The following is a 25,736-nucleotide window of genomic DNA, read 5'->3' as shown; positions in this document are numbered from 1 at the left end:
CTAAAATCTTTTTAGATTATGGATGAGCCTATAGAAAAATGTCTGCTGTAAATCAAACAGTGAAGGGGAAGATGAATAGGAATCTCACTTACACAGCTTAAGTAAAACATAGCTTTCTGAACAGATGAAGATAGGTCTCTTCTGTATCCCAGAATCTAATCAATATTCACATGTATAATTCAGCTATTATTTGGCTTCAAAGGGTTTATTGGGAAATGTTGTAATTTTTACTATTTTCTATAGAGAAAATATTTTCCAGTTTCAAATAACTCTGGACTTTGGAATTATAACCTGTTTTTATGTTAAAAAACAAAACAAAACAAAACACTTAAGTGGAAAATGCTGAAGGACCACTGAACTCGATGTTGTATTTACATATCTATATCTGTATAAAATAATGATTAGAGGGGCTGGAGAGAGGGCTCAGCGGTTAAGAGCACTGGCTGCTCTCCAGAGGTCCTGAGTTCAATTCCCAGCACCCACATGGTGGCTCCCAACCATCTGTAATGAGTCTGGCGCCCTCTTCTGGCATGCAGGCAGAACACTGTATACATAATAAATAAATCTTTTTAAAAAATGATTAGAAATGTTTGTTTAAAAAGGTGAAGTGCAAATGTGAATTTAACAAGAAGTTGTAGATTTTCAACACTGCACACAAATATTTATGCTTCTTAAAAAAAAAAAAAAGTATATGACAAGCCAGGCATGGTGGTTCATGTAATCCCCGCACCCAGGAGCCTCATTGCTCCAAGTTTGAGGCCAGCCTGAGATATACAGCAAAGAGAACAAAAGCTTGGAACTGTTCCCATCTTATAACTTTATACATCTTTCCAAGGGGCTCACTGTCTTCCAGGTAAACGCCCTGAGCAAACCCAACTCATTTTCTTTTTTTTTCTTTCTTTCTTTTAAAAAAATATTTAACTTTATTTTATGTGCATTAGTATGAAGGTATCAGATCGCCTGGAACTGAGTGAGTTACGGACAGCTGTGAGCTGCCATGTGGGTGCTGGAAATTGAACTCAGGACCTCTGGAAGAGCAGCTAGTGCTCTTAACCATTGATCTTTTCTTTCTTTCTTCCTTTCTTTTTTTGTTTTTTGTTTTTTTTTTTTTTTTTTTTTTTTTTGTTTGTTTGTTTGTTTTCAAGACAGGGTTTCTCTGTGTAGTTTTGGTGCCTGTCCTGGATCTCGCTCTGTAGACCAGGCTGGTCTCGAACTCACAAAGGTCCACCTGGCTCTGCCTCCTGAGTGCTGGGATTAAAGGCATGCGCCACCACTGCCTGGCTTCTTTCTTTTTTTCTTTTCTTCCTTCCTTCCTTTCTTTCTTTCTTCCTTCCTTTCTTTTTTTCTTTCTTTCTTTCTTCCTTTCTCTCTCTCTCTCTCTCTCTCTCTCTCTCTCTCTCTCTCTCTTCTTTTTTTGTTGTTGTTGATGTTGTTTTTGAAACAGGGTTTCTCTGTGTAGCCCTGGCTGTCCTGGAATTTGCTTTGTAGAACAGGTGAACTCAGAGATCTGCCTGCCTTTGCCTCCTGAGTGCTGGGATTAAAACGCATGAGCCACCACTGCCTGACTGCCCAACTTACTCCCTAGATAAAGAAACTGAGGCCCAGTGACTTCCCAGAACCTCAGATTGTCTAGTTACTAGTCTGGCACTGAGCCCCCCGCTATTGGTTTGATTCACAGTACCCCGTGCATAGACACAGAGCAGAGCCCCTGTTGTGGGCTGGGAGCTGGAAAGGGGCCGGGTAAGCGGGACTGGCTTTGTGGGTCTGGCTTTGGCCTCCTCCCTGGTGGCATCACTGAAGCTGAGACGGGGGCAAGCTAGGCCATCTCCTATAAAGCACAAGAGACTGAGTCTAGACATGCACAGCTGCCTTCCATTAGTGTCTCAGCAGGTCCCTAGGAGGTCCAAGCCCTAGGAGGCTGGGGGAGGCAGAAGGCTGACGAGAAGGGAATGGACTAGCAATGTGGTGGGATTACACAGACAACCTCCCCGTCTGAGTCTTCCCCATCTCCAGCATCTACTCCCTTGTCCCTTTAGGCCTCCTCCCTGTCCCTGGCTCCTAGATTTCTCTTTCTGCGTCTCTCTTGAGCCCAGGTGGGGTGTACCAAGTGGGCTCAGGAAGAAGGTCGTGTGTAGGTCAGAGATGGTACTGGCAGCAGATTTCTGGGGATTCCTGGGCCAGTAGTGTTGCTGGTCCAGCCAGATCCCCAAGAACAGGCAAAGAGGAGAGCAGAGGCCATCGTGGGGATGGCAGCAGCTGTCCCCAGCCCCTAGGCTGTGAGCCTGCTGTCAGAGGCTCAGCCACCCGAAAAGGCTGCTGTGCTCAGCAGCGCAGACAGACTGGGGGAGGGGGCTGGTGCAGGCCAGCTGCTGGCTGGTGGCAGACACTGGGTATGCACAAGGCTTGAATTCAGCATTCCCACTCGTCTCCAGTGAGGTGGGAGCATCTATTTCTGGAGCCCCTGGCCCGGCATCAGGCTGTCCTCCAGCCTAGTGGCTTAAGGCACTGAGCGACACAGGGCAGGATGGTAAGATGTCTGGGCCACTGATTGCTTGATAATCAGGACAAGTCATTAGCCTTCTCCAGGCATTGGTTTTCCCGAGTGTGAAAGGGACAGTTTGTGCTGTGTAAAGTGTGTGACCTTCGTCGGTGAGCCACCCAGCATCTCTACCACAGTGTCCTCGTCTGTCAGAGGGTTGAGTCTGGTTTGGGTCAGTGAGAGGACCAAAGAGCATGAAGTTCCTGGCGTGCTCAGTGGGTCGAACCAGGGGCTTAATTAGGTGAACTCTCCTCAAGGTAGCCATGGCATTGCACACCTGTAATCTCAGCTACTGGGGTGGGGGGGGGTGGCCTGCCCGGGTTACAGAATTCTCGCTGTAGCTTTCAGAGCCAGGCATGGTGTTTCCTACCTGCAATCCCAGCACTCGGGAGGCCGAAGCAGGGCGATTACTAAATTCAAAACAAGATCCTATTTCAAAGAAAAGAAAGCCTTCAGATTGGGGGTGAAACTCCCTTCCAGTTCCAGGGCGAGGATTCTAGGAGAGGGCTGCTCAAGCTGTATGGTGTAACACGGATTCCTAAATGGTCTTATAAAGAACCCAGAGCCAAATATTGGTGTGACTGTTGAAAGACCAGAGACACAAAGGAACAAGTCCCCTCTTACCTCTAGGTTCCTCAGCCTTGAAAAGCCCTCTGGTTCCTGTCCTCCGCACACCTTATACACCTTTCTCTGTCCAGCCATCACTTCCTGGGATTAAAGTCACATGTGCTTCCCAAGCAAAGGCATGAGATCTCAAGTGCTGGGATTAAAGGTGTGTGCCACCATTGCCTGGCTCTGTTTCTCTCCTAGACTGAGTCAATCTCGTGTAATACAGGGTGGCTTTGAACTCACAGAAATCCAGACAAATCTCTGCCACCTGAATGCTAGGATTAAAAGTGTGTGCCACCAATCCCAGGCATCTGTGTTTAATCCAGTGGCTCTGATCCTCAGACAAATTTGATTAGGGTACACAATGTATCACCACACTATGGCTTTTACTGGATGAAGAGGCCCAAAGGATGCTCAAGGAGGAAGCACCACAGTCTGGTCCCACCTCGCCTACCTAGCTCAGAAGGCGGAGGCGGGACCCAGACTTGGATGAACAGAGAGGGTACTTGTCAAAAGAGGCAGATTCCCACCTTCTGTGCCCTGTCACCCCCGCAGCAGCCTCGGGCTCTCTTGCTCCCCCCGCCCGTGCCTATAAATAGCCCAGGACACGCGAGGAGCCGCTCGAGTGACGCGGCTGGGCAGGCTCGGGAAGGCGGTCGCTTGGCTGGAGCAGGTGGGCGGCAGAGGGGCGCGCGAGCCCTCCCCTCCCGCCGCCAGGCACCAGATGACGGACGCTGCTGAGTCATCTCAAGGCCTCAGCGTCCACCTCTCTTCGCTCCACCATCTTTGAATTTGGGGCTTGGGGGCTGCAGGGAGAGGCTGATCCCCAGGCTATACAGCACCCTCCGGAACACGCGGGTCTGCGTCAACAACTGTGGGTCCGCCCCCTGCGCGACTATGGTGCGCCAGGCACCCAGAAGTGACCTCAGCCCCACCTCCTCCGCCGGGACTCCGGTCCTTCCCGCATCTTTCTGCGGTACCCATGCTAGCTCATCCCACTCCGACGACGCCCCTCCTCTCAGAGGTCAGTGACCTCCTCTACCCTTCTACCCTCGGCCCCCGCCCCATCTCGCTGCCCGCTTTTTCTATTCCAATCAGATACACAGAGCAGACAAGCTGAGACAAGAAACATTTAATTATGGGTCTGGGGGCTCAGCAACTCCCCCGCAGACCCGTCATGCAGCCTCATGTACAGTGGGCATTGGGGGCCCCCCGACCCCGGGGGTTTTGCTGGTGGGGGGCCTCATGGCAGCAAACAGGGCAGTGTGGCTTTAATCCCCTCTTAGGGGGAAAAGTGGGGCAAGGTGTGTTGGGCTGGAGAATCTGTGTCTTCTCACTGTATGGAGGGCATGGCTGTGCCCAGAACTCGGGGTGGCATTGGCTGACATGATCAGGGTGCAAAAAGGAGGCTCTGAGCTTGGAGGGAGGGGGCTGGCACCAGGAAAAAAAAAGCAGCCTTTGAGGGAGAGGTCCTTTGTCCTGCCCACGAGGGCCAGGGTTTCCTAGACCATCACTTCCTGATGACCAAAACAAACATTCCGTATCCATCCTCTATCTCTCAAGGTATTCCTCCCGGAGAGGGGCCCTGTAGAGCCTGGGGAGAAGGATAAGTCTGGTCCATCTAAGGGCAGAGCTTTTAGAGAGATCTGAACTCACAACCACAGACTACCCTGGCTGGCTGCTTCTGGTGATAGGGATTTCTAGAGTCCTAACAGTGAAATGTGTTGACCAGACAGGGGCCAGCGTCTTGTTCTCAGCTGGGTCTGTGTCCAGGCTGCTTTTGGACACCATTTTCTAGTAGACAAAGGTAAGATGAGGCTGCTGGGTGGGGACGGTCCTTAGCGGAACACTCTCTCACATGTCACATCCCCTCCAGACCTCAGTCCTGCCCCTGCTCTGTCCCTAGGGGTTTCAAGTAATGGAAAAGATTCCTGAACTTTCCTGAGAATTGAAGGAGTGTCGGTGGTGAATTCAGGGTTCTGTCACAGTCCCCAGTCCCCTCTCAATCCTGAGTGGAGGGCTGAGGAACACCGAAAGGCCCTCTCACAAGGCTCCAGTTGCAAAGGGGTGGACACACAGACCCAAGCAAAGGCTGTGGGCAGAGGAGTCAGGCATGCAGAGGCAGGATGGGTAAAGTCTCTGAGGACAGCAGGAGACTCCCTAGGGTGGGACTCATTGTGGCAACCCGAGTAGGTGGTACCTGGGCACTGGGTGGGCCTACCTGTAGCTTCCTCATTTCTTCCCTCTTTGGACTCCCTTCCCCAAGTCCCAGAAGATCACCCCATTCAGGATACCCCACCCAAGAAATAAAACCTTCCTCAGTGCAGAAGGCTCCTAAGTGGGGGTGGGTGATGCTTAGGAGAGAGACGGGGAGAGGAAGGGTGTGGCCAGGATGCCGGCTTCCTTCTCAGGCCAGAAGCAAGGGCCAGGCATGGGCAGGGGTAGCGTCAGGGTTCTCTTGGTTCCTGTCAGATCTCTGCCAGGGAGTCGGCTGGCACCAAGCCTCGCTTCTTGCCACTGCTGACGCGGATGAAGCCGTCAGCATCCCTGCTTCTGCCCACGCCTACACAGATCTGAGGAGAGAGGTGAGACCTGGAATGAGCGTTGCTGGTGGCTCCAGAGGACATGCCCCAGGGGAGGGTGGGGTTAGGGTATCTGGTGTGGATGGAGCTGATGCAAGCAGATCTTAGGAGGGATCAACGGCATGACCAGGACCCAGAGCATACCAAACAGGACATCAGCATCAGAGCTGAACCTGGTGGTCAGTTAAGCCAATGCCCCTTCCTAATCCCAATTCACAGAGGAAGAGGCAGAGAGAAAGGGCTTGTGTGAGGGCCGAAAGACAGTACTTAAATCTAGTCAGGGCACCCTAAATCCTAGCACTTGGGAGGCAGAGGTAGGCAAATGTCTGTGAATTCAAGGCCAGCCTGGCCTTCCTAGCGAGTTCCAGGCCATCTAGGGCTAGGGCTACATAGTAAAACACTGTCTAATAAAAACAACAACAACAACAACAACAAAAACAACTGGCCATGGTGGTGCACACCTTTAATCCCAGCACTCGGGAGGCAGAGACAGGGGAATCTCTGAGTGTTTGAGGCCAGCCTGGTCTACAGAGCAAGTTCCAGGACAGCCAGGGCTGTTACACAGAGAAACCTTGTCTTGAAAAACAAAAAAAACCCAACCAACCAACCAAAACAAAACAAAAAAGCAGGGGCTGGAAAGATGGCTCAGTGGTTAAGAGCACTGGCTGCTCTTCCAGAGGACTTGGTTTCAATTCTCACCACCCACATCGGCTCACAACCATCTGTGACTCCAGTCTCAAGGGATCCAACAACCTCTTCTGGCTTCTGTGGGCACCAGGCACGCACATGGTGCACAGAAATACATGCAGACAAAACACCCATGCACATAAAATAAATAAAACAAACAAACAGAAGACAGCGGAGCCTCCAGATTCGTGATTCAGTGCTCCTGTTTTCCTCCAACTGCCTCTGACATCAAGCTGCCTTTTGTCGGCGACCAGCTCAAGGCCCCTGGGAGGTCCTTTCTATCCTATCTCTTTGTTTGTTTGGTTTTGTCTTTTTGAGACTGGGTCTCAGTACATAGCCTTGGCACTTGCTGTATAGGCTTTAGCCCAGGACAATCCTCCTGCCTCAGCGAGGTTACAGGTATATGCCATCCACATCCAGTTTACATACTGCTGGGGATGGGGCCCAAAGCAAACAGGCCACCAACTCAGCTCCAGCTCCAAGGGCTTCGTGTACACCGTGCTTGAGCCCCAGCAAGGGCCCTGGAACCCACCTGGTTCTCCTTGAGGCTCATGTAACCCTGCTCCTTGTTCCCAGAGAAGGGCCGGCAGCAGCGCCAAACGCTCTCCCCCGGCCTCACCCGCTGCACGAAATTGGCTGGGAAGAAGCCAACCCGGTCGCCAATCTTGCCCTGGGGATGAGGTTGGCAGTGAGCCTGAGCACCGGCTTCACCCCCCACTTTTTCTCTAGACCCAGTTCCTACGCAGAGCCAGTACCATCGTCCTCCAGACCTTGGGCTCTCATTATTCCAGCCCCCAGATGGAGGTGGCTTCTGACTTTGGGAGGCCGTGAGGTGGGCAGAAGGAGCTGATGGAGGGAGGGTGAAATTGATGAGGCCCAAGGATTGGCTCTGGGCTTGGCCTGGGCAAGCCACGGGAGGAAGGGAGGTCTTTGGGGCCCGAAGGGAAGGTGGGACAGTACCTATCAGTGCCCCCTCAGACCCCATCCTGCCAAGTCACCTTCCACCAGTCTTCATTAGAGTCGTCCACCAGCATGATTCGATCTCCGGGCCTGGGAAAGAGAGAGCTGGGGCAGCATGTGGGTACCCAGGTGCCCTGCATGCCCCTCTCAGCCGGTGGGAGAGGATTCTCGGTGCTCTTTGAGGCCATTGAGACCACAGATACAGCAGGTTCCCTGGAATAGCCCAGAATTGGGGCAGAAGACAGGATACTACACCCATCACCCTGGGCAACTCTGGCCTCTCTGTGGACATAGTATATTCAAATGTGCAAGAAGAAAAGGTTCTCATCACCCTATGTTCCAAGGTCAGTAGGGGTTAGGCAGGACCAGTGAGGCTAGACCACAGACAGGGACTCACTGGAGAGCCAGGTCATTGTTCTCCTGGGGCAGGAACTTGTAGAGTGCAACGTAGGAGTACATAGGCCCCACATCCTTCCGCAGAGACAGGTTTGGGGCCTGTGGGAAGAGAGTTCCGGGTCAGTGACGGTGGGTCACCGCCCTGGTCCACCCACTGTCCACCCGCTGTCAGTGTGCTTGCCCTGGGGTCAGTAATAGGGCCTAGTGTGTATCTTCCTAATCATGGGGTGGGGGTGGCGCTGATATAGAGAGGAAGGACACCCTTTGTCTGCTGAGTTCGAAACCACCTGCCCCCGGGAGAGCAGGAATGGAGCAATAGACAGTGGGGACCCCTCCCACCTTCTGTGCCTCTCATCTTGACTGTCCTTCTTCTTGAGGAGACACGAGGGAAGAAGCGGTGAGTGCCCGTATACACTGTGCTCTTTTCGAGCTCTGTGTAGCTTTGGACCCTGTCCTGGAACTTGTAGACCCAGGCTGGCCTCGAACTCACAGAGATCCGCCTGCCTCTGCCTCCCCAGTGCTGGGATTAAAGGCATGCACCACCACTCCTGGCTTTGCTGTGCCCTTAAGTACATAGTGATCAATGGCAAGAAGTGGCCTGTGGGCTCCAAGCTAACTCCAGGCTCACCTGCTGTCCAGGGCTCTTCTCCTCTGGTCCTGATCCTTCACTCTCCGCTGGTGCTGTGAATACTGGGGACACCAAGGGGAGAGCAGAGTGTGAAGCTTCAAGCAGTGCCTCCCCCACCCTCTCCCTGGGCCTGGGGATGTCTCTCTGGCTCACCGCTGTCACCGGGCCCCTCCTCTGAGCTGCGGATGCTGCCTTCCCCGTCTTGTGTTAGCTCATCCCGCTCACTCTGGGGAGAGACAGGAGGAGGATCAGCCACAGTCATCCTCAGAGGCCCTCCCTCTGAGGGCTCCCCTTCTGCGCCCGGCATACCAGGCTCCGTGTGGGGGACTCAGACGTGCTGCTGAAGCTGGAGCGGTTCATCAGTGCCAGGGAGGTGCCATAGCGCAGGGTCTCATAAACTGGGTCCACCTTCCCGATGGTCCCTGCTAAGCATCCACCTTCAGTGCCTGGCACCTGATTGCCAGCCTGGATTCACCCCGAAGCTCAACCATGTGGGGCCCAGGGCTAGAACTCAGATCGTCAGGCTTGGTGGCAAGTGCCTTTTCCTGATGAGCTGACCTAACCCTGACCAGCTCTATGCATTTGTTATTGTTATTTGGTTTATAAGACAGTGTCTCACTTAGCCCAGGATGGTACCCACTTGCCAGCCTGAATTCACCCTAGACTCCCATGATGGCTTTGACTGTTTATCCCCTTCCTCTGCCTTCTGAGGGCTGGAATGCCTGGCATGGAGCACCATACCCAACTCAATCCCATCTTCCTCAGTACTGTCTCTCAATGTCTGGCACAGTGCCCCAAGCTAAGTAGATACTCTATAAATCGCTGGTCGAGAGACCAATGAACAAGTAAATAAATGGAGCCTACATTCAGGACAGGAGCATCCCGGAAGGGAAGTAGGGAGTGCCAGGAAGAGGCGGTACCAGTGTGACTCCGGCATGGAACTGAAATATGTGGGATTTCTTCCAGGAAATCCTCGGAGACAGGGGCCAGGGGGTGTAGGGCACTTACCAGTAGGTGGGGACTCTTTGCTCATGGCACAGGCTGGTGGTGGCTCATGCACCAGGAGTGGGGAACTGAAGTTTCGTCGAAAAGAGGTGGACTGGGGCAAAAGGAGGTGCAGAGAGAACACAGAGATATAATGACCCATGGAGGGGTTGGCCTTGCCCAAGCCCGGGGCCACCCCACAGGAGGAGCCAGCCTCGAGGGGTCTGACACATGCCAACTCCCACTCACCGTCTTGCCCGGGCATTGCTGGTGGGAGATCTCCTCGGAGCACCAGAGGTGGACGCTGACTTTGCATGTTTTACATCGCAAGCCCTGCTTGGAGTTTCCTAGGAGAGATTCGGGCTCAGCGAGAGGAAATGGCCAAGAAAGGACACACCCATGCCAAGGAACAGCAACAACAGGAAGCCCGGTGGCGCACGCCTTTAATCCCAGCGCTCTGGAGGCAGAGGCGGACGAATCTCTGAGTACTAAGCCAGCCTGGTCTACAGAGCGAGTTTCAAGACAACCAGGGCTACACAGAGAGACCCTGTCTCAAAAACCAAAGAGTAAAAAACCGCCCATGACTCTATCGTTCTTCGCAGAGTTGGTAATATAGAATCCAAGGTCTCATTCGCGGTAGGCAAGTACTCGAGCAATGAACTAAAGCCCAGACTCACTCAACGCTCATCTGCCTCCCCAGGGAACGAGGAGGCACAGTTAGACGTGTGAGACTGTGTTGCAGTTCCCCAGTATCAGGCAATGCCATGGCTTCTTCCCAGGCGCCCACCAGCCCTTCCTCTGGCCTGCCACGGGGCCCAGGCACCTACCTACGATGAGCTGACGGCACAGCTCGCAAGGGCTGGCTCTCTTGAAGACGTGTTCCTGGAAGCTGTGCAGCCGTACTGGTTTGAGTGGTGCCAAGGGGCGTGGGACTGGGCACGGCGAGGGTGCCGGGGTGGGTAGACCCCCATCTGTGGATGCAGGTGGTGGAGACGGAGGAGGCAGTGGGGTGGGCGGAGTCAGCAGCACCTCTGTTGGGCACTTCAGCTCTGAGCCTGAGCGGAGGAAGAAGTTCTCCACGCTCTTACTTCGAAGGATGGTTTTGAGAGAGAGGGTGCGTTTAAACCGCTGGAGCTGGGAGAAGGAGGAGGAAGCTGTGAGTGTGAGGCTGGAGGGCTTCCTGTGTCTCCTGTGGAGAGGCAGCCCCGGAGCTGAGGACCAGAGCCAACAGAAAGAACTACCAGAGACTCCTGCTCTGGCCATCCTGCCTCCCAGAATCCCACAGACAACTAGCAGGGAATTTTAAGGGCATTCTAGCCAGGCAGGCACATGCTTAGAAGTAGTGGAGACTGGAAACCAAGTGGTCAAGGAGCCGCTGCTGGTCTACTCCAGCCAGTTAAGGTTGACTTGGTGAAGCCAGATCACCTCCCCTCCACACACTTAAAAAAAAAAAAAAAACAACCTAGGCTGGATATGGTGGCATCCTTCTGTAAGACCAGCACTCAGGAAATAGAGACAGGAGGGTCAGAAGTTCCAGGCCAGCCTGGGTTGCAGAGCAAGATCTAGTCTCCAACAAACAATAAAACTAGACTTTTGCAGGGTGTGATGATGCAAGGCTTTAATCCCAGCACTCAGGAGGGAGAGGCAAGTGAATCTCTGTCGAGTTGAGGCCGCCAGGGCTACATAGTAAAACCCGTCTCAATACAAAATGGAGAATAAAACTAGATTTTTTAATTTTATTCTTGAGATAGTGTCTCATGTATCTCCTACTGGCTTCAAATTCTGCAGCCAAGGAAGATGACTTTGAACTTCTGACCCTTCTGCCTCTATTTTCTTAAGTGCTGGGATCGCAGGCGTGCAATAATCCTCTGCCTTATTCAGAGCTGGAGATCACGCTCAGGGCTTCACACATGCTAGGCAAACACTCTAGTAATTGAGCTACAACCCTAGCCTCCCAAACTAGACTTGCGTGAAATTATATGGAGATGATTTTAAAATATTTCCTTTTTCTTTGGAAAAAGAAATGCAGTATGCTTTTTGTTTTTTTCCCAGCCCCCCACCTTCCCCACCCCTTTAGCAGTAAATCATGGAAGGCATCCTGTACACACGCACAGTGAGGTCCATCAGTCTTTTTTAGGGCACACACCAGCCATTGCGCTGTTGTCCTAGTTACTTGGTAGATGTCGCTCGGTCGGCAGAGTGCTTACCTGGCATGCAAGCAGCTCCGGATCCAATCCCCAGCATTACATAAAACTGGACCCGCTGGCACACATCTGTAATCCCAGCACTCTGAAGTGCTAGGTAGAGGTAGGAGGATCAGACATTCAAGGTCATCTTTGACTACGTTGTGAGTTTGAGGCCAGACTGGGCTACAGAAAACCCTACCTTATTTGAAGGGGGGGTGGGTGGAGCAGGCTCCCAGGACTTGGGAGGCAAAGGCAGGAAGGCTGTCTTGGTATGAGGCCAATAGGCTACATAGCAAGATCCTGTCACAAACAAATAAACAGAAATACAATAACCTCTGGGCCCAAACAAAACACACCAGGGGGGCTGGAGAATTGGCTCAGTAGTTAAGAACACTTACTGTTCTTGAGGAGGACCTGGGTTTGAGTCTCAGCACTCACAGGGCAACTCACCGCTGTCTGTACTCACAGCTGTCTATTACTCTAGTCCCAAGAGATACGGTGCCCTCTCCTGGCTTCTCTGAGCACCAGAAATGCACATGGTGCACAGATAAATGGGAAGGCCAATCACTCATACAAAACACCAGAACTTTTTGGTTTGTTACCAATAAGATAAGAAGGCAGAGGCAGGAAGGTCAGAAGTTCAAGGTTGTCTTCCTTGGATACATGAGTTTGAAGCCAGTCTGAGATCACAAGACACCATCTCAAGAACTAAAAAGAAGTTTCCTTTTATTCTGTTTTGTATTGACAGGGTCTCATTCTGTAGCCCTGGCTGGCCTCAAACTCATAGAGATTCACTTGTCTCTACCTCCTAAGTGTTAGAAGTGCTAGAATTAAAGGCATGCTCTATTACACCCTGTAAAAACCTAGTTTTATCGTTGGTTTGAGACAAAATATTGCTGTGTTCTCCAACAGGTGGGATGCAGGGCAGGAAAGTTGTCCTGTAATCTCAAGGCTGATTCTCTCCCCAGGTCATATCTCCAGTCCATACCCTGCAGCCACCCACCTCATTACCATCATTGTCTTGTCTTAGTTCAGACCTGCTATCCAAAGCCTGGTTCAGCACCACATTCCCTGGTGGAGATCCCAGGCCATGACCCCTGACCTTGCCAAGAAACTTTTTCTGTGGCTGGAAGAGATAGCTCAGTGGTTAAGAGCATGTGCTGCTCTTACAGAGGACCAGAGTTCAGTTCCCAGCACCCATGGAGGACGGGGGCTCACAATCCCCTATAACTCCAGCTTCAGAGGACCCCACACCTTTGTTGCTGGGGGGCTTCTCTCTAGGTTCCCCAAGCCCCGCAGTCCCACAATCCACTTATAAAATAATCACTCAGACGCTTATATCACTTATAAACTGTATGGCCATGGCAGGCTTCTTGCTAACTGTTCTTTTATCTTTTATCTTAAATTAACCTTTTTTTTTTTTTTTTTTTTTTTGGTTTTTTGAGACAGGGTTTCTCTATGTAGCTTTGCGCCTTTCCTGGAACTCGCTTGGTAGCCCAGGCTGGCCTCGAACTCACAGAGATCTGCCTGCCTCTGGCCTCCCAAGTGCTGGGTTTAAAGGCGTGCGCCACCACCGCCCAGCAAATTAACCCATTTTTATAAATCTATACCTTGCCACGTGGCTGGTGGCTTACCAGAGTCTTTACATGCTGCTTGTCCTGGCGGTGGCTGCAGTGTCTCTCCCCTCAGCCTTCCACTTCCCAGAATTCTCCTCTCTCCTTGTCCCACCTACTTCCTGCCTGGCAACCTACTTCCTGCCTGGTCACTGGCCATCAGTGTTTTATTTATATAGAGCAATATCCACAGCATGCCTTCTTTTTCTGGCCCCTGTGGGGCACCTGAACTCCCATGTACACACCCACACACATATACATAATTAAAAAACAAATAAAATCTATCCTAAAGAAACCTCGGCCAGGTGGTGGTGGTGCACGCCTTTAATCCCAGCATTCGGGAGGCAGAGCCAGGCAGATCTCTGAGAGTTCGAGGCCAGCCTGGTCTACAGAGTGAGATCCAGGACAGCCAGGGCTGTTACACAGAGAAACCCTGTCTGGAAAAATAAAAAAAAGAAAGAAAGAGAGAAAGAAAGAAAGAAAGAGAGAGAGAGAGAGAGAGAGAGAGAGAGAGAGAGAGAGAGAGAAAGAAAGAAAGAAAGAAAGAAAGAAAGAAAGAAAGAAAGAAAGAAAGAAAGAAAGAAAGAAAGACTCCTCAGGAGATAGCCCAATTTCAATGGAGAGAATCCCTGGTAAGGGGATAGAAGCTGTCTGTCTTTCCCACCTGTGTCTTCCTGCAGCCCAGACACCAGGAATCCAAACTTACCCATGCTTTTACGCCTGGGAGCTTTGATGTTCATACTCTTTTCTCTGCCTTCTACACCTCCAGAAGCCCTCCCTGCCTGAGAAGAGCCTTTCCCACAGAAGTTCATGTAATTGGATTTTTCTTTGGGCTGCCAGCTCACAAATAATGACACAAAAACTTATTATTAATTATGAAAGCTCAGCCTTAGCTTAAGCTTGACCCACTAGCTCTTACAACTTAAATTAACCTGCTTCGTCCAACTCCCTCAGCGTCTTATTGGCATCTCCCGCACGCACACCTAGTTCCTCCTCCACTTCCTTTCTCTCCCCAGAAATCCCACTTATGTCTAGCTATTGGCCGTTCAGCTTTTTATTACACCAATCCCAGCAATACATTTTCACACAGTGTGCAAATACCCCACAACATTTCCCCATTTTTGTCTGGATAAAAAGGAAAAGTTATAACTCTAATACTAAAATTATATACAATAAAAACAATTATCATGTAAGAATTACATTCACGCCTTTAATCCTTGGGAGGCAAAGCCAGCCAGATCTCTGTGAGTTCAAGGCCAGCTTGGTCTACAGAGTGCATTCTGGGAAAGGCATAAAGCTATACAGAGAAACCCTGTCTCAAAAAGCCAAAAAAAAAAAAAAAAAAAAAAAAAAAAACTGCATTCACAATGTCCAGTCCACTTGTATTTGTTAAACTATTCTATTATCTATCTTATCTTGATGAGTCCAAAGTTTTATACCTAAACCATTTTCTATCATAACTTGTATTAGCATCCTAAAAATATATTTGTGTACATTAAAACACCTTCTTAGATAAACAAATTAAACTTTTATGTTTCTCAACCTTATAAACTTTACATCTCTTATGTATGTTTCTTTTTTTGAATTTGTTAACAAGGAAAATTGTAAAACTATAACTATCTAGTCTTTAACCTCATCAAAGACCCAAGAAGGATATAATATTACCTGAGTAAACAGGAAGTGTAGAGAAAACTTCCAAAACTATAGAAACAACAGAGAAGTTGGCTGACTGGACAGTTACCCAAGGTTCCTCTGCAATACTGGGGCATCCATTTTCAGCCTGCGGGCCGAGAATGTCTGATAGGCTTTTTGTGATGCAAGAATTTTAAAGGACTATACTACCTTGTCTTGGCAAAGTTCAGCAGTTGCTTTCTTTTGTGTCCTGCTTGTCTAGTTTGGACAGCATACTGTCAGCAGTCAAGGCAAGGGCAGCTTCTTGACCAGTGGCTAGCTTTGCCACAATAAAAGCAAATTCCATATGGTTTCTCAATGCCCATCATCCTTTTTTGAAACAAATTGGTGCTACCAGAAGCAGATGTATCTTACTGTCATGAAAAGCCTTAGGTTATTAAAGCATCTTAAATGCCATATTCTGTAGGTCTCTGAAGTATTTGAAGACCACCTATCTAAAATATCTCTGTTTTATCTTGAAAACATACCTAACATGAATACAGGTTTGATTATTATAGATGACTAACTACTAATCTGACTAATAGTTGTTTTTTTTAGTTTAAAAGTAGATTCAATAATCTACCCCTGTATTTTGTCATTTCTACATTTATATCCTCCTTTTTTTAATATTCAGAAAGAGATCCCTGAATCTAATTTTCTTAGTTTAGCTTTTTTTCTGACCATGACCAATAACAACTTGTAACCAACCCCCCAAACAATGACAAACACCCATAACCCACTGAATGACCAAAAACCACCCATTCCACATCTTGGGAATGTGGGTGTCATGTTCTCTAGACTGCTTCCTGTTGTCTGGGGACCCTGAGAAAATTAAGATAATGGTCAAGTCCTGGGAGAGCTAACTGTAACATTTGTTGTCCAGTCTCTGTGTAATGGGAAAGTGCAGGGCTTATCTGAAGTCCTGGCTGGATAGTCTGTGAGGCTGGATCGTCTCAGCTAGCAGCTCTGAAGTTGTTCTGGATGTAGAATTTTGTGGAAACTGCAACAGAGGCATTTTTGAGCCTGGATCACCTGGGCTACTTGTCTTTATTGGTGTCTGGTTCTTTTTTTCTGAAAACACATAAACTTTTACAGGTAACATATATGTCTGCATTAACATAAACATGAATGTGTGGTGTGCACAAGTCAGCTAAAGATGCTTTTTTGTTCTGTGTTTGAGCAGGTAAAAGGAATCTGTTAACTTTATAAGTTCATTTGTACTGTATAACCAAATTGTAATATAAATCTATCCACTCATATGAAAGGATGGCATGTAATAATAAGTCATGAAGACCCTGTAGCCAACAAGATTTATCATGTCTCATCCAGTCTCAGAGCTGTTCCAATAGTAAAGGAATCGGCATATATATCACCTGTCCTGTAGTCTTTCTTGATTACTTTTTTCATGTCTGTAGCCAAGGTTTCCATGAGGTCTCCCCCAATTAAATCTGATCTTTATTAATTTTGAAGAGAACTATAACTTTTTGTTTCCCATGGAAACTAAAGCATAATCTCTCCCCCAATGCAACATATTTTCTGACTTCTATTTTTTTTTTTTGGTTTTTCGAGACAGGGTTTCTCTGTGTAGCTTTGCGCCTTTCCTGGAACTCACTTGGTAGCCCAGGCTGGCCTCGAACTCACAAAGATCCGTCTGCCTCTGCCTCCCGAGTGCTGGGATTAAAGGCGTGCGCCACCACCGCCCGGCTTCTGACTTCTATTTTGAAGTTAAGAGATTCTTAAAATATATAGGTTGATTTAATCTAGCAGTTTCCATTGTCTCTCAGAAGCTATTGGTTTCTTGTACATTAGCATTTAAAAAATTTAAAGTCAACAAGGCACCATACAGGATCCAGATGCCTGTATGTATTTCCCATCTTTATGTGGCTTTTTTTTATATTACTTTACTATCTTTTTATTTTTATTTATTTTTTCTATGACTGTCTATATCTATTTTCTTTTCTTTTTTTCAGCATTTATGCACATTTTTTTTCAAGACAGGGTTTCTTTGTATAGTTTTGGTGCCTATCCTGGATCTCCCTTTGTAGACCAGGCTGGCCTCGAACTCACAGAGATCTGCCTGGTTCTGTCTTCCTAGTGCTGGGATTAAAGACATATGCCACCACTGCCCGGCCCATCTTAGCACATTTTTAAACATACTGTACCTTTCAGCTGGGCAGGGGTGGCACATGCCTTTAATACCAGCACTGGGGCGGCAGAGAAAGGCAGATCTTTGTAAGTTCAAGGCCAGCCTGGTATACAGAGTGAGTTCCAGGACAGCCAGGGCTACACAGAGAAACCCTGTCTCAAAACAAATAAACAAACAAACAAACAAACAAAGCAAAACATAACAAAAAAAAAACCATACTGTACCTTTTTAGAGGTCTTCTGTGTCTGGACCTGGCTTTATTAGGTGCCTTCAGTGTTCTCTGATCTCTCCTGAGACAAATCTCAAACTGTCATGTCAGCCACCCCATGCCTCAGCTTAGTGCATGGTGCTGACACATGGTTCTGGCTGGCTCAAGCCTGCAGACAATGTCCAGGAGCTGCATCTCTGTACGCTGGCCACTGGCCTGCCCGAGAGACTGCAGGACTAGGAACCCACACCTGGATCCCTGTCCAGAACTTTTTTCTTTTTTCTTTTTTTCTTTTTTTTTTTAGCTTTCCCAGGCCCTATATTTGGATATTCAAGCCTCCACGCTGGACAGCATATGTAGTTGGATTTTTCTTTGGGCCACCAGTTCACAAATAATGACATAGAGACTTATTATTGTGAAAGCTTGGCCTTCACTTAGGCTTGACCCACCCACTAGCTCTTTTTTTTTTTTTTTTTTTTTTTTTTTTTTTTTTTTTTTTTTTTTTTTTTTTTTTCCCCCCCCGAGACAGGGTTTCTCTGTGTAGCTTTGCGCCTTTCCTGGGACTCACTTGGTAGTCCAGGCTGGCCTCAAACTCACAGAGATCCACCTGGCTCTGCCTCCCGAGTGCTGGGATTAAAGGCGTGCGCCACCACTGCCCGGCCCCCACTAGTTCTTATAACTTAAATTGACCTGCTTTTATTAATCTACACTTGACCATGCGGCTTCTTACTTTTCTTTCATTCTGTTTGTTTGACTCCCTCTGTGTCTCGTTGGCATCTCCTGCATACCTAGATTTCTCCTCCTCTTCCTTTCTCTCTCCAGAAATCTCACCTATGTCTAGCTATTGGCCACTCAGCCTTTTATTACACCGATCCCAGCAATACATTTTCACAGTGTGCAAATATCCCACAAGTTCAATAGATCCATTTCCTCCTCTGAAACTTGTGGAATATTTGTACACTGTGTGAAGAAAAGTTGCTGGGATCGGTGTAATAAAGAGCTGAATGGCCAATGGCTAGGCGGGAGGTATAAGTGGGATTTCCAGGGACAGAGAGGACTCTGGGAAGAAGAAAAGTGGAGATGCCAGGAGAAACAGAGCAAATAGGATGTACAGGAAGAAAGGTAACAGCCACAAGCCATGTGGCAGGATGCAGATCAATATAAATGGGTTAATTTAAATTATAAAAACTAGTTAGAAAGAAGCCTAAGCTATAGGTCAAGCTTTCATAATTAATAAGAAGTCTCTGTGTCATTTTTTTGGGGAGCTGGCAGGACAGAAAAAGACTTGTTATAGGTACTCCCTGGGCCTGCCTTAGGACAGAACTGCACCAGCTCAGGTTCCTCTTTTTTAAATATATATAATTTATTTATTTTTATTTTATGTGCATTGGTGTTTTGCCTGCATGTATGTCTGTGTGAGGGTGTCAGGTCCCCTGGAGCTGGAGTTACAGTTGTAAGCTGCTATGTGGGTGCTGGGAATTGAACCCAGGACCTCTGGAAGAGCAGTCGGTGCTCTTAACCACTGAGCCATCTCTCCAGCCCCAAGCTCAGGTTACTCCTGTCAACTTCTTTTTTGTTTTGTTTTGTTTTCAAGATAGAGTTTCTCTGGGTAGCCTCAGCTATCCTGGAATTCACTCTATAGACCAGGCTGGCCTGGAACTCACAGAGATGCACCCGCCCCTGCCTCCCCAGTGCTGGGATTAAAGGTGTGCGCCGCCGCCGCCGCCGCCGCCGCCGCCGCCGCCGCCGCCGCCGCCACCACCACCGCCACCTCACTTCTCTTGTCAATTTCTAACTCCTCCTGAGACTGAATCAGAGGCCAGTCACCTCCAGTTCCAACACACAGTAGGTACTCAGTCACTGTGCCTCTGACAAACACATCACTGGCTTTGTGGAGCCACGGCCAGTTCTGCTCGGAGGCTGGGGTTCTTCGCAGCACCCCTCCTTCAAATACACCCTCACTGAGTTTGTGGAGAGCAAGGTATGGCGACTTCCTTATCCAGAGCCTTGCCCCTCTCTCTTCCTGTGGAGAGTTACCTTATTCCTGCCCACTCCTTTCCACCAGCAACAGAAAAGGGGGGCCTGGGCCAGGCTCCAGACAGGGAGTCTTGGCCAGGGTGCCCAGCTGGCATGCCAGGCAGCCTGTGTGCTGTGGCTGTCTGCCTAGCACCTGTGTATGCCAAAGGGATGGAGGTAGTGGCCCCTCCAGCCTCCCAGAGGCCAGCAGGCAGCAAGACGGAGGGGAAGCAGAGGGGATGTTTGGGCACAAGGCGGGTTCTGGTGTGCCAGCTGGGAGGCCAGAGCTCTAGGGTGTCTGGCACACTCAGTTGTTCATTTCCTTCCAAACTCGGCTTCCTGGACAGCACTGTGGGCTGCTTTGTACATCTATGGGAAGCAAGGCCTGGGGCCCCAGATGCCTGTGCGCAGCAGCAGAGGGGCCAAGCCAGAAAAGACAAGGAAGAACTCGACTCCACATACCAGCCAGCTTGGGTCAGGCTGTGGCTGTCAGTGCCAGAGCTGTAGGGCTTTGCTGGGGTCCAAGAGGAAAATGAACACCACCGCCACCCTTCCTGACCCCAGTTCCTGCCACCCATGTTCGGCTGGGGGCGGGGGCTCAAGGTACAGAGCACACAGGAGGTAAAGTTAGAGATGTGCTGGGGGCAGGGCGAAATTAACCTGTTATCTGAGTGCAAATCACTGTGCTTCCTCTCTCCAAGCCTCAGTTTCCCCACATCCAAGAAGGAGGAGGCATCACTGGCTACTCTCGGGCAATACAAAGATCTGGATCCAAACAGATCAGCCAAGCAGGGATTTGACTCCGTAAAGGGTTCTCAGCATTAGAACACTGGATCTGGGCTAACATCTGACACTGTCTGCCACAGGCTCCAGGGAGACCCTCTGGGGGAGATCGTCATTGTCCCATGGTTCAGATGAGGAATGAATGCTAAAGGAGTTTAATCATGCCTGCTCTGAGTCCTTAGCTGGCAAGTACCAACGTCAGGGCCTGAATGGGTAGCTCAGGCTGCTCAGATCAGACAACCAGGAATATCTTCCTGCCATGGCCCCTGCCTTGACCCCTCCCTTCCCTCAACTGTTCCACAGACTTGTCCATTGTGTTGGTCAGGGAATTCAGGGTTAGAAGGGACCAGAAAGACTAGACACCTAAATCAGTCTCCACCCCATCCCACCGCTGCTGTGGTCACACCATCTCTGAATGAATGGCTCTTGGTCGCCTCTCGGGATGGGAAGCTCACTCCCTCATGGGACAGTCCTTCCATCTTTGGGCGGCTGCAGTTGCTAGGGAGTGCTTCCCTATATAGCGCTGGAACCTGCCTCCCCGTGACTTCTGCCTATCAGCCCCCATCACTCGCTTGGCTCTGACTAGACTATTCCCGCCTAGCCACACCAGACATTCCAATTATGTGAAGGCATCAGTCATGTTCCCCCTCCCGAGGCCATTACTTCCAGAGTGATCGATCCCTGTGAATCTAACCCCGCCCCCACGCCAAGTCTAACCTGCACGCTTTATTGGTGTACCCCTCCCTGGAATTCAATGCCAACAGCCACCTCTGCAAGGGTACCAAAGGCGTCTGAAACACAATGTTCCCTGGCACTAGGGCAGCCTCCACTCTGCCTGCTGATTTCCTAACTCAGCTGTGGGCCCCACATTCCAGGAGAGCAGAAAAGAGTTTGGAAAAAAAAATGGAATTTCCACCTAGGTGACTGGCAGATGACAAGGGCTTTGGCCAGAGGGCAGGATAGGACGGCTCAAACGGCTTGATGCCAGGCCGGGCAGTGGTGGCGCACGCCTTTAATCCCAGCACTCAGGAGGCAGAGCCAGGCGGATCTCTGTGAGTTCGAGGCCAGCCTGGTCTACAGAGCGAGATCCAGGACAGGCACCAAAGCTACAACAGAGAAACCCTGTCTTTAAAAACAAAATGCTCCCCCTAGACTCACAGGGAGTGGCATTACTGGAGGTGTGGCCTTGTTGGAGGAGGTGTGTCATGGGGGCGGGCTTTGAGGTTTCAGAAGCTCAAGCCAGGCCCAGTGTCACACTCTCCTCCTGCCGCCTGCCAATCCAGATGTGGAACTCCCAGCTCCTTCTCCAGCACCACATCTGCCTGCGTGCCGCCATGCTTCTCCTCAAGATGATAACGGACTGCACCTCAGTTGAAATGGTATGTTTGCCTTTAAAAGAGTTGCCGCGGTCATGGTGACTCTTCACAGCAATAGAACACTAAGACACCTGGTAAGCATTTCACCAAACCTGACCAGCGGTCTCGGCGTCCCCACGGCAGGGATCCATTTCTGGTACGCTCCTTAGTAAGCCATTTCGCTTGGGTCCGGATCCCTGCCAGTGCACCTGCAGACTGTCTGGCGTGTGGCCCAGGTCACCAGGCCTCTTCTGAACTCCTCAGAGAAGGAGCCCAACCCGCCAGGATTCTCTCCCTGGAAGCTCCCTGGAGGCTCCTTTTTTCCTCAGTTTCCCATGCCATCTCCTGAAACAGTACCAGGCAGCTGGCAGTGGGTGGTGTCGGATATGGTGAAGAATGACTCAGAAGGCAAAGCAGGCATGGTGGGGTCTTCTGGGACGACACCAAAGGGGGGGATAAGTAACATCATAGGATGAACGGGACCCTAAGAGAAAGCGGACCTACCTAGAAGATCGCTGCGTAGGCTGGGCAGAGGGCTGAGGCTAAGCAGGAAACTGGGTTCATATGGGCAAGAAATGCCTGGGGGCACCAAGCTGATGACTAAGAACAGAATGTTGGCTTCTGGGCACCCGGCCCTTGTTGAACCTGCCTCACACTGCGTTGGGTGGGTAGCACCCTTCTTTTCTGTCTTCCCTCCTCGGAGTCTAGAGGTACAGGCTTCTTTGGAGAAGGGCTGGAAGGGGCTGAGCAAAGCCCTGAGTTCCCAGCTGGAAGGGGGCCGTGAAATGACCTCACGGACAGCCCCTTGACATACCCCAGTCCTGTCTGTGAGGTCATTTCAGAGTCCTTCACAGGGATGAAGGGGGCAAGGCTGGGGGCCCAAACAGCCGGGCACAGAGCGGGTCAGCTGTGGCATCCCCTCCTCTACTCCTCCAGACCTTCTGTGGCTCAGAGCCAGAGCAGATGACATTGGAGGGTCCTTGGGTTGATGGGAGATGCAGCCCTGCCCTGGGTCTGACCCCCCCCCCCAGCTGAGCATGCATCCTTGAGGTTGCTGAGACAGCAAGCTCCAGACTCCTGCTTGCCTTGGGGAACTCCCAAGGAGGGGTAGGAGCAGACAGGTTCTCATGCGGCAGGCGTTGGGAGCCCCTCCGTTCTCTAGGAAGACGACAGGGAGACTGTGTGTGTCTGCCCGGGTTGACAACAGGGCGGTGAAGAGGTTGAACTGGAACTCAGCGTGAGGCCCAGCTCCCAGGATCCCCTTTGTATGTTGGATAACCCAAGCGCTGTCCTCCCATTTCATTCCTTTCCAGAAGAGATTTGGCACCCTAAGGGGGTCTGAAATGTGGCACACATTTTTTTAAAAGAAGGCAGAAGGCCACGGGTGCACTGAATCCTGGACGTGAGGGACCCGGGTAAAGCGGTTCACAGCTGCAATTTTAGCTCTCGGGAGGTAGAGGATGGCTAAAAGTCTGAGGCTAGCCTGGAATACACAGTGAGTTCTACGCCAGCCAAGGATACTTAGCAAGACCTCGTCTCAAAACACTAAGAGACTTGGACTTGGGAGAGGGGCAGGGTCCCTAGGTGCAGGCGCGGGGTAGCTACCTGGAGAGCTTCAGGCAGACTCCACCCTCCCTGTTCAATTCCCTGTGCTCGCTGCCGTCATGACCTTGACCTTGAATTAACCTCACATTCTGAGGGGTCGTCCAGATGGACCGAGGTGGAAGAGGGTCTTGGGAAGAGCTGTGTAGGAGCTTGTGACCCCAGGGAGCCCCAAGACACCACCCATTTTTGGTTCTCACCACACCTCTCCTGGTCACAGGACCAGGATGGTAACAAACACCAGGGTAGAAGGGAAGGGAGTCTTGGCCTGAAGTCTAGGGAGGGGTAAGGGCTCCTTCCTACAGTCCCTTCTCTTCCCATTCCCGGGCCGCTCAGGTAGCTTCCCACAGAACTTCATGAGCACCTAGAAGTTGGGGAGGGGGGTAAACACATTAGGGTTGGGAGGTGGAATGTGAGCATCGGCCTCCCCCACCCCTTTCAGTTCCCGCAGTCTGGGCTCCGCCTGCCTTCACAGGAGAATAATTTATTCATTGTGACTCCCACAAGAGTAACAATCATACATAATTAGGGTTAATTATGACATTCATTAATTACGATGACTTCTTTTGATTCTGCCCTCTCTCCTCCCCTCTCCAGGCTCTCCGAGTGGGGGGTGGGGCCGCCTCTGGCTCTGGAGCCGCAACACTCCGGGTCCCCGCCCGCCACCGACGGCCGGTGCTGCCGCAGCCCCCAGCACCGGCTCGAAAGCTGCGCTCCGGGGGCCGCGGCCTCCAGGGCTCCCAGCCTAACCCGTCCGCGAGGTGGATGCCAGGCTGCTGTGGGTCAGAGAGGGACGCCGGAGACACACAGAGAAGCACGTAGGGAAGCGGAGAGAACCGGAGAGACGCACGCCCAGAGAGAGGGGACGGTTGTGAATAGGGATTCAGAGAGGCAGGAGAGAGGGGGACCGGGGAGCCGCAGACACCGATCTGGCGGCCACGGGAGGGGTGCGCCTCGCACGCACACACGCGCGCGTACACCGGCCCACACCCGCTACACACGGCCACACACGCCCCGCGCCTCCGCTGCGCCGATTCCCTCCAACAAAGCCGAGTTACAACCGCCCAGGAGGGAGCCGGAGCGCGTCGGCTCCTCGCGCGTCCCGGAGGGTCGTGGTCGTGTGATCGGCTGCTTGGGTCCCCTCATCGCGAACCCTCTCCTCCCTTCCCGGCATGGCGCGCAGCCTTAGGAATCACGCGGGCCCCGTTCAGCTTCCGTGACCCCAAGGGGACCCCGGCACTGTGACCAGAGCTCCGAGCCAGAGGTGCCCGGGCGGGGCCAGGCCTCTGCCCCCCGACTTACCTTGGTTTCTTGGAGGGTGGAGACGGTCCCCGGGGGGGTATGGGTGGCCGCGTCATCCGGCTCATTCTCCTTCTCACTCATTTCGGTCATGGTTGGGGTATAAAGGAAGAGAGGGTGCGGAGACCCGACGGCAGGCCCGCCGGGGGCAGGCTGTGGGTGGCGGGCGTCTCTTTGGGACTCTCAAGCCTTTTTCCAGTGGCTGCTCTCCAGTGACCCTCAGGAGAAACCCTCCCAAGGCAAAGCAGCCCCCTAACCCCAGGCACCAGAAGAGAAAGTTGTCCGGGTGGCGGGAGAGAGGGAGGCAATTACCACGAGCCGCGGGAGCAGGACGACCCGGGGCGTGAGGACCAAGGGTCTGCAGAGGATGCTGCGCTCTGCGAGAGGAGGAGGCAAGTGGGGATGCGCGGATGAGCAGAGCGAGGGAGCGACGGAGCTGTCCGAGTTCGGCCGGCTCCGCCGTCCTCTGCGCCCGCCCCCCATCTCCCTCCCCCTCCCCGCGCCGGCCCCAGCCTTGCACCCGGCGGCCCCTCCGCCCAGTCCTAGCCTCCCAACTTTGATTTAGGAGGTCGCCTGGTCCCTCCCCCTTCCCTCCGCCGCGCCCCCGCGCAGCTATGCAAATCAAGGTTTTCAGCTATTGGCTGCGGAGGTGGCTAGGAGGGACAGCTGGGTGGAGTCTTGGGGGGCTCGGCCAGATGGGGAGGGGTTTGGAGGGTAAATAAGTGGAGGAGTTGTTTGACACTGAAAAAAACCCGAGATGGAAGGGGGTGCGGAACAAAATTGAAGGGCTGGGACGAGCATAGTAGTGTCTGGAAATACGAATAATTTGGGGCTGCCGCAGAACAGCCGAGAGGAAAAAGTTACAGCGTTCTGTTAGTGCAGATAAGAAGATGCTGCAACCTGGCAGAGAAAAAGACAGGACCCGTTCACCCATTCACTTAATGCCTTTCTGCCCAGCAAAGGGTCTCACCAAATATACACAACACTACTAGACTTCCAGACCCTTCCTAAAGCAGAGAGCAGGCTGTTGTTTGGTGTGTGTATATGATCCGCACGCGTGTACATCCGAGTGTGTGCATGTGTGGTACACGAGTGGCCCGTGTGTTGAGTGTCGTTGCCGGAGGTCAACTTTGGGGGTCATTCCTCAGAAGCCATCCACCATGAAGTCTGAGTCAGGGTCACTAATATGACCCTAGAGCCCCCCCCCCCCAGTGTGGTGGGTTTGGCCTTTTCTAATAGATGCTGGGGGTTAAAGTCAGGCCCTCGAATGACAGGTGCTTTACCCTCTGAACTATCTCAGCAGTCCCTGTTTCATTATTTTTGAGACTTTGAGACAGGGTCTTTCTAAGTAGCCCAGACTGGTCTGGAATTTACTATGTAGCCCAGGCTGGCCTGAAACTCATCCTCTTCCTGACTCAACTTACTTCCCTAATATTGGGATCACAGACTGAAGACACCATTTAAAAAATTTT

The 25,736-nt window shown here is 51.1% G+C and overlaps 1 protein-coding gene across 2 annotated transcripts; it reads right to left on the bottom strand.

Moving 5' to 3' along the window:
• Positions 1 to 4,265: 4,265 nt before the first annotated feature.
• Stac2 (SH3 and cysteine rich domain 2) lies at positions 4,266 to 24,839 on the bottom strand. 2 transcript variants are annotated; one of them, XM_028889539.2, is made up of 11 exons: positions 24,268 to 24,839; positions 10,213 to 10,519; positions 9,635 to 9,732; positions 9,410 to 9,500; positions 8,711 to 8,823; positions 8,555 to 8,627; positions 8,402 to 8,463; positions 7,775 to 7,872; positions 7,416 to 7,467; positions 6,950 to 7,087; positions 4,266 to 5,721 (listed from the first exon to the last, which is right to left on the bottom strand). In XM_028889539.2, the coding sequence occupies exons 1-11, from the start codon at positions 24,355 to 24,357 to the stop codon at positions 5,617 to 5,619; spliced, it is 1,227 nt and encodes a 408-aa protein (XP_028745372.1). In that variant the 5' UTR covers positions 24,358 to 24,839; the 3' UTR covers positions 4,266 to 5,616. The 2 variants fall into 2 exon arrangements, with proteins under 2 accessions (XP_028745372.1, XP_028745371.1); XM_028889538.2 differs by having other exon boundaries at positions 8,711 to 8,826; positions 24,268 to 24,731.
• Positions 24,840 to 25,736: the final 897 nt, after the last annotated feature.

This window comes from Peromyscus leucopus, chromosome 8b (assembly GCF_004664715.2).
Source record: "Peromyscus leucopus breed LL Stock chromosome 8b, UCI_PerLeu_2.1, whole genome shotgun sequence".
Classification (NCBI taxonomy): domain Eukaryota; kingdom Metazoa; phylum Chordata; class Mammalia; order Rodentia; family Cricetidae; genus Peromyscus; species Peromyscus leucopus.
The sequence above is the reverse complement of the archived record's forward strand: the minus strand, read 5'-3'. Positions and strand labels throughout refer to the sequence as shown.

Excerpts from the sequence above, each read along its gene's own strand:
- Stac2 (XM_028889538.2), bottom strand. The coding sequence starts at position 24,357 with ATGACCGAAATGAGTGAGAAGGAGAATGAGCCGGATGACGCGGCCACC. Across the intron at positions 7,468-7,774 it reads AACAATGACCTGGCTCTCCA|GCCCGGAGATCGAATCATGC; the intron begins GTGAGTCCCTGT and ends TCTCTTTCCCAG. Across the intron at positions 7,088-7,415 it reads CTAATGAAGACTGGTGGAAG|GGCAAGATTGGCGACCGGGT; the intron begins GTGACTTGGCAG and ends CCTCATCCCCAG.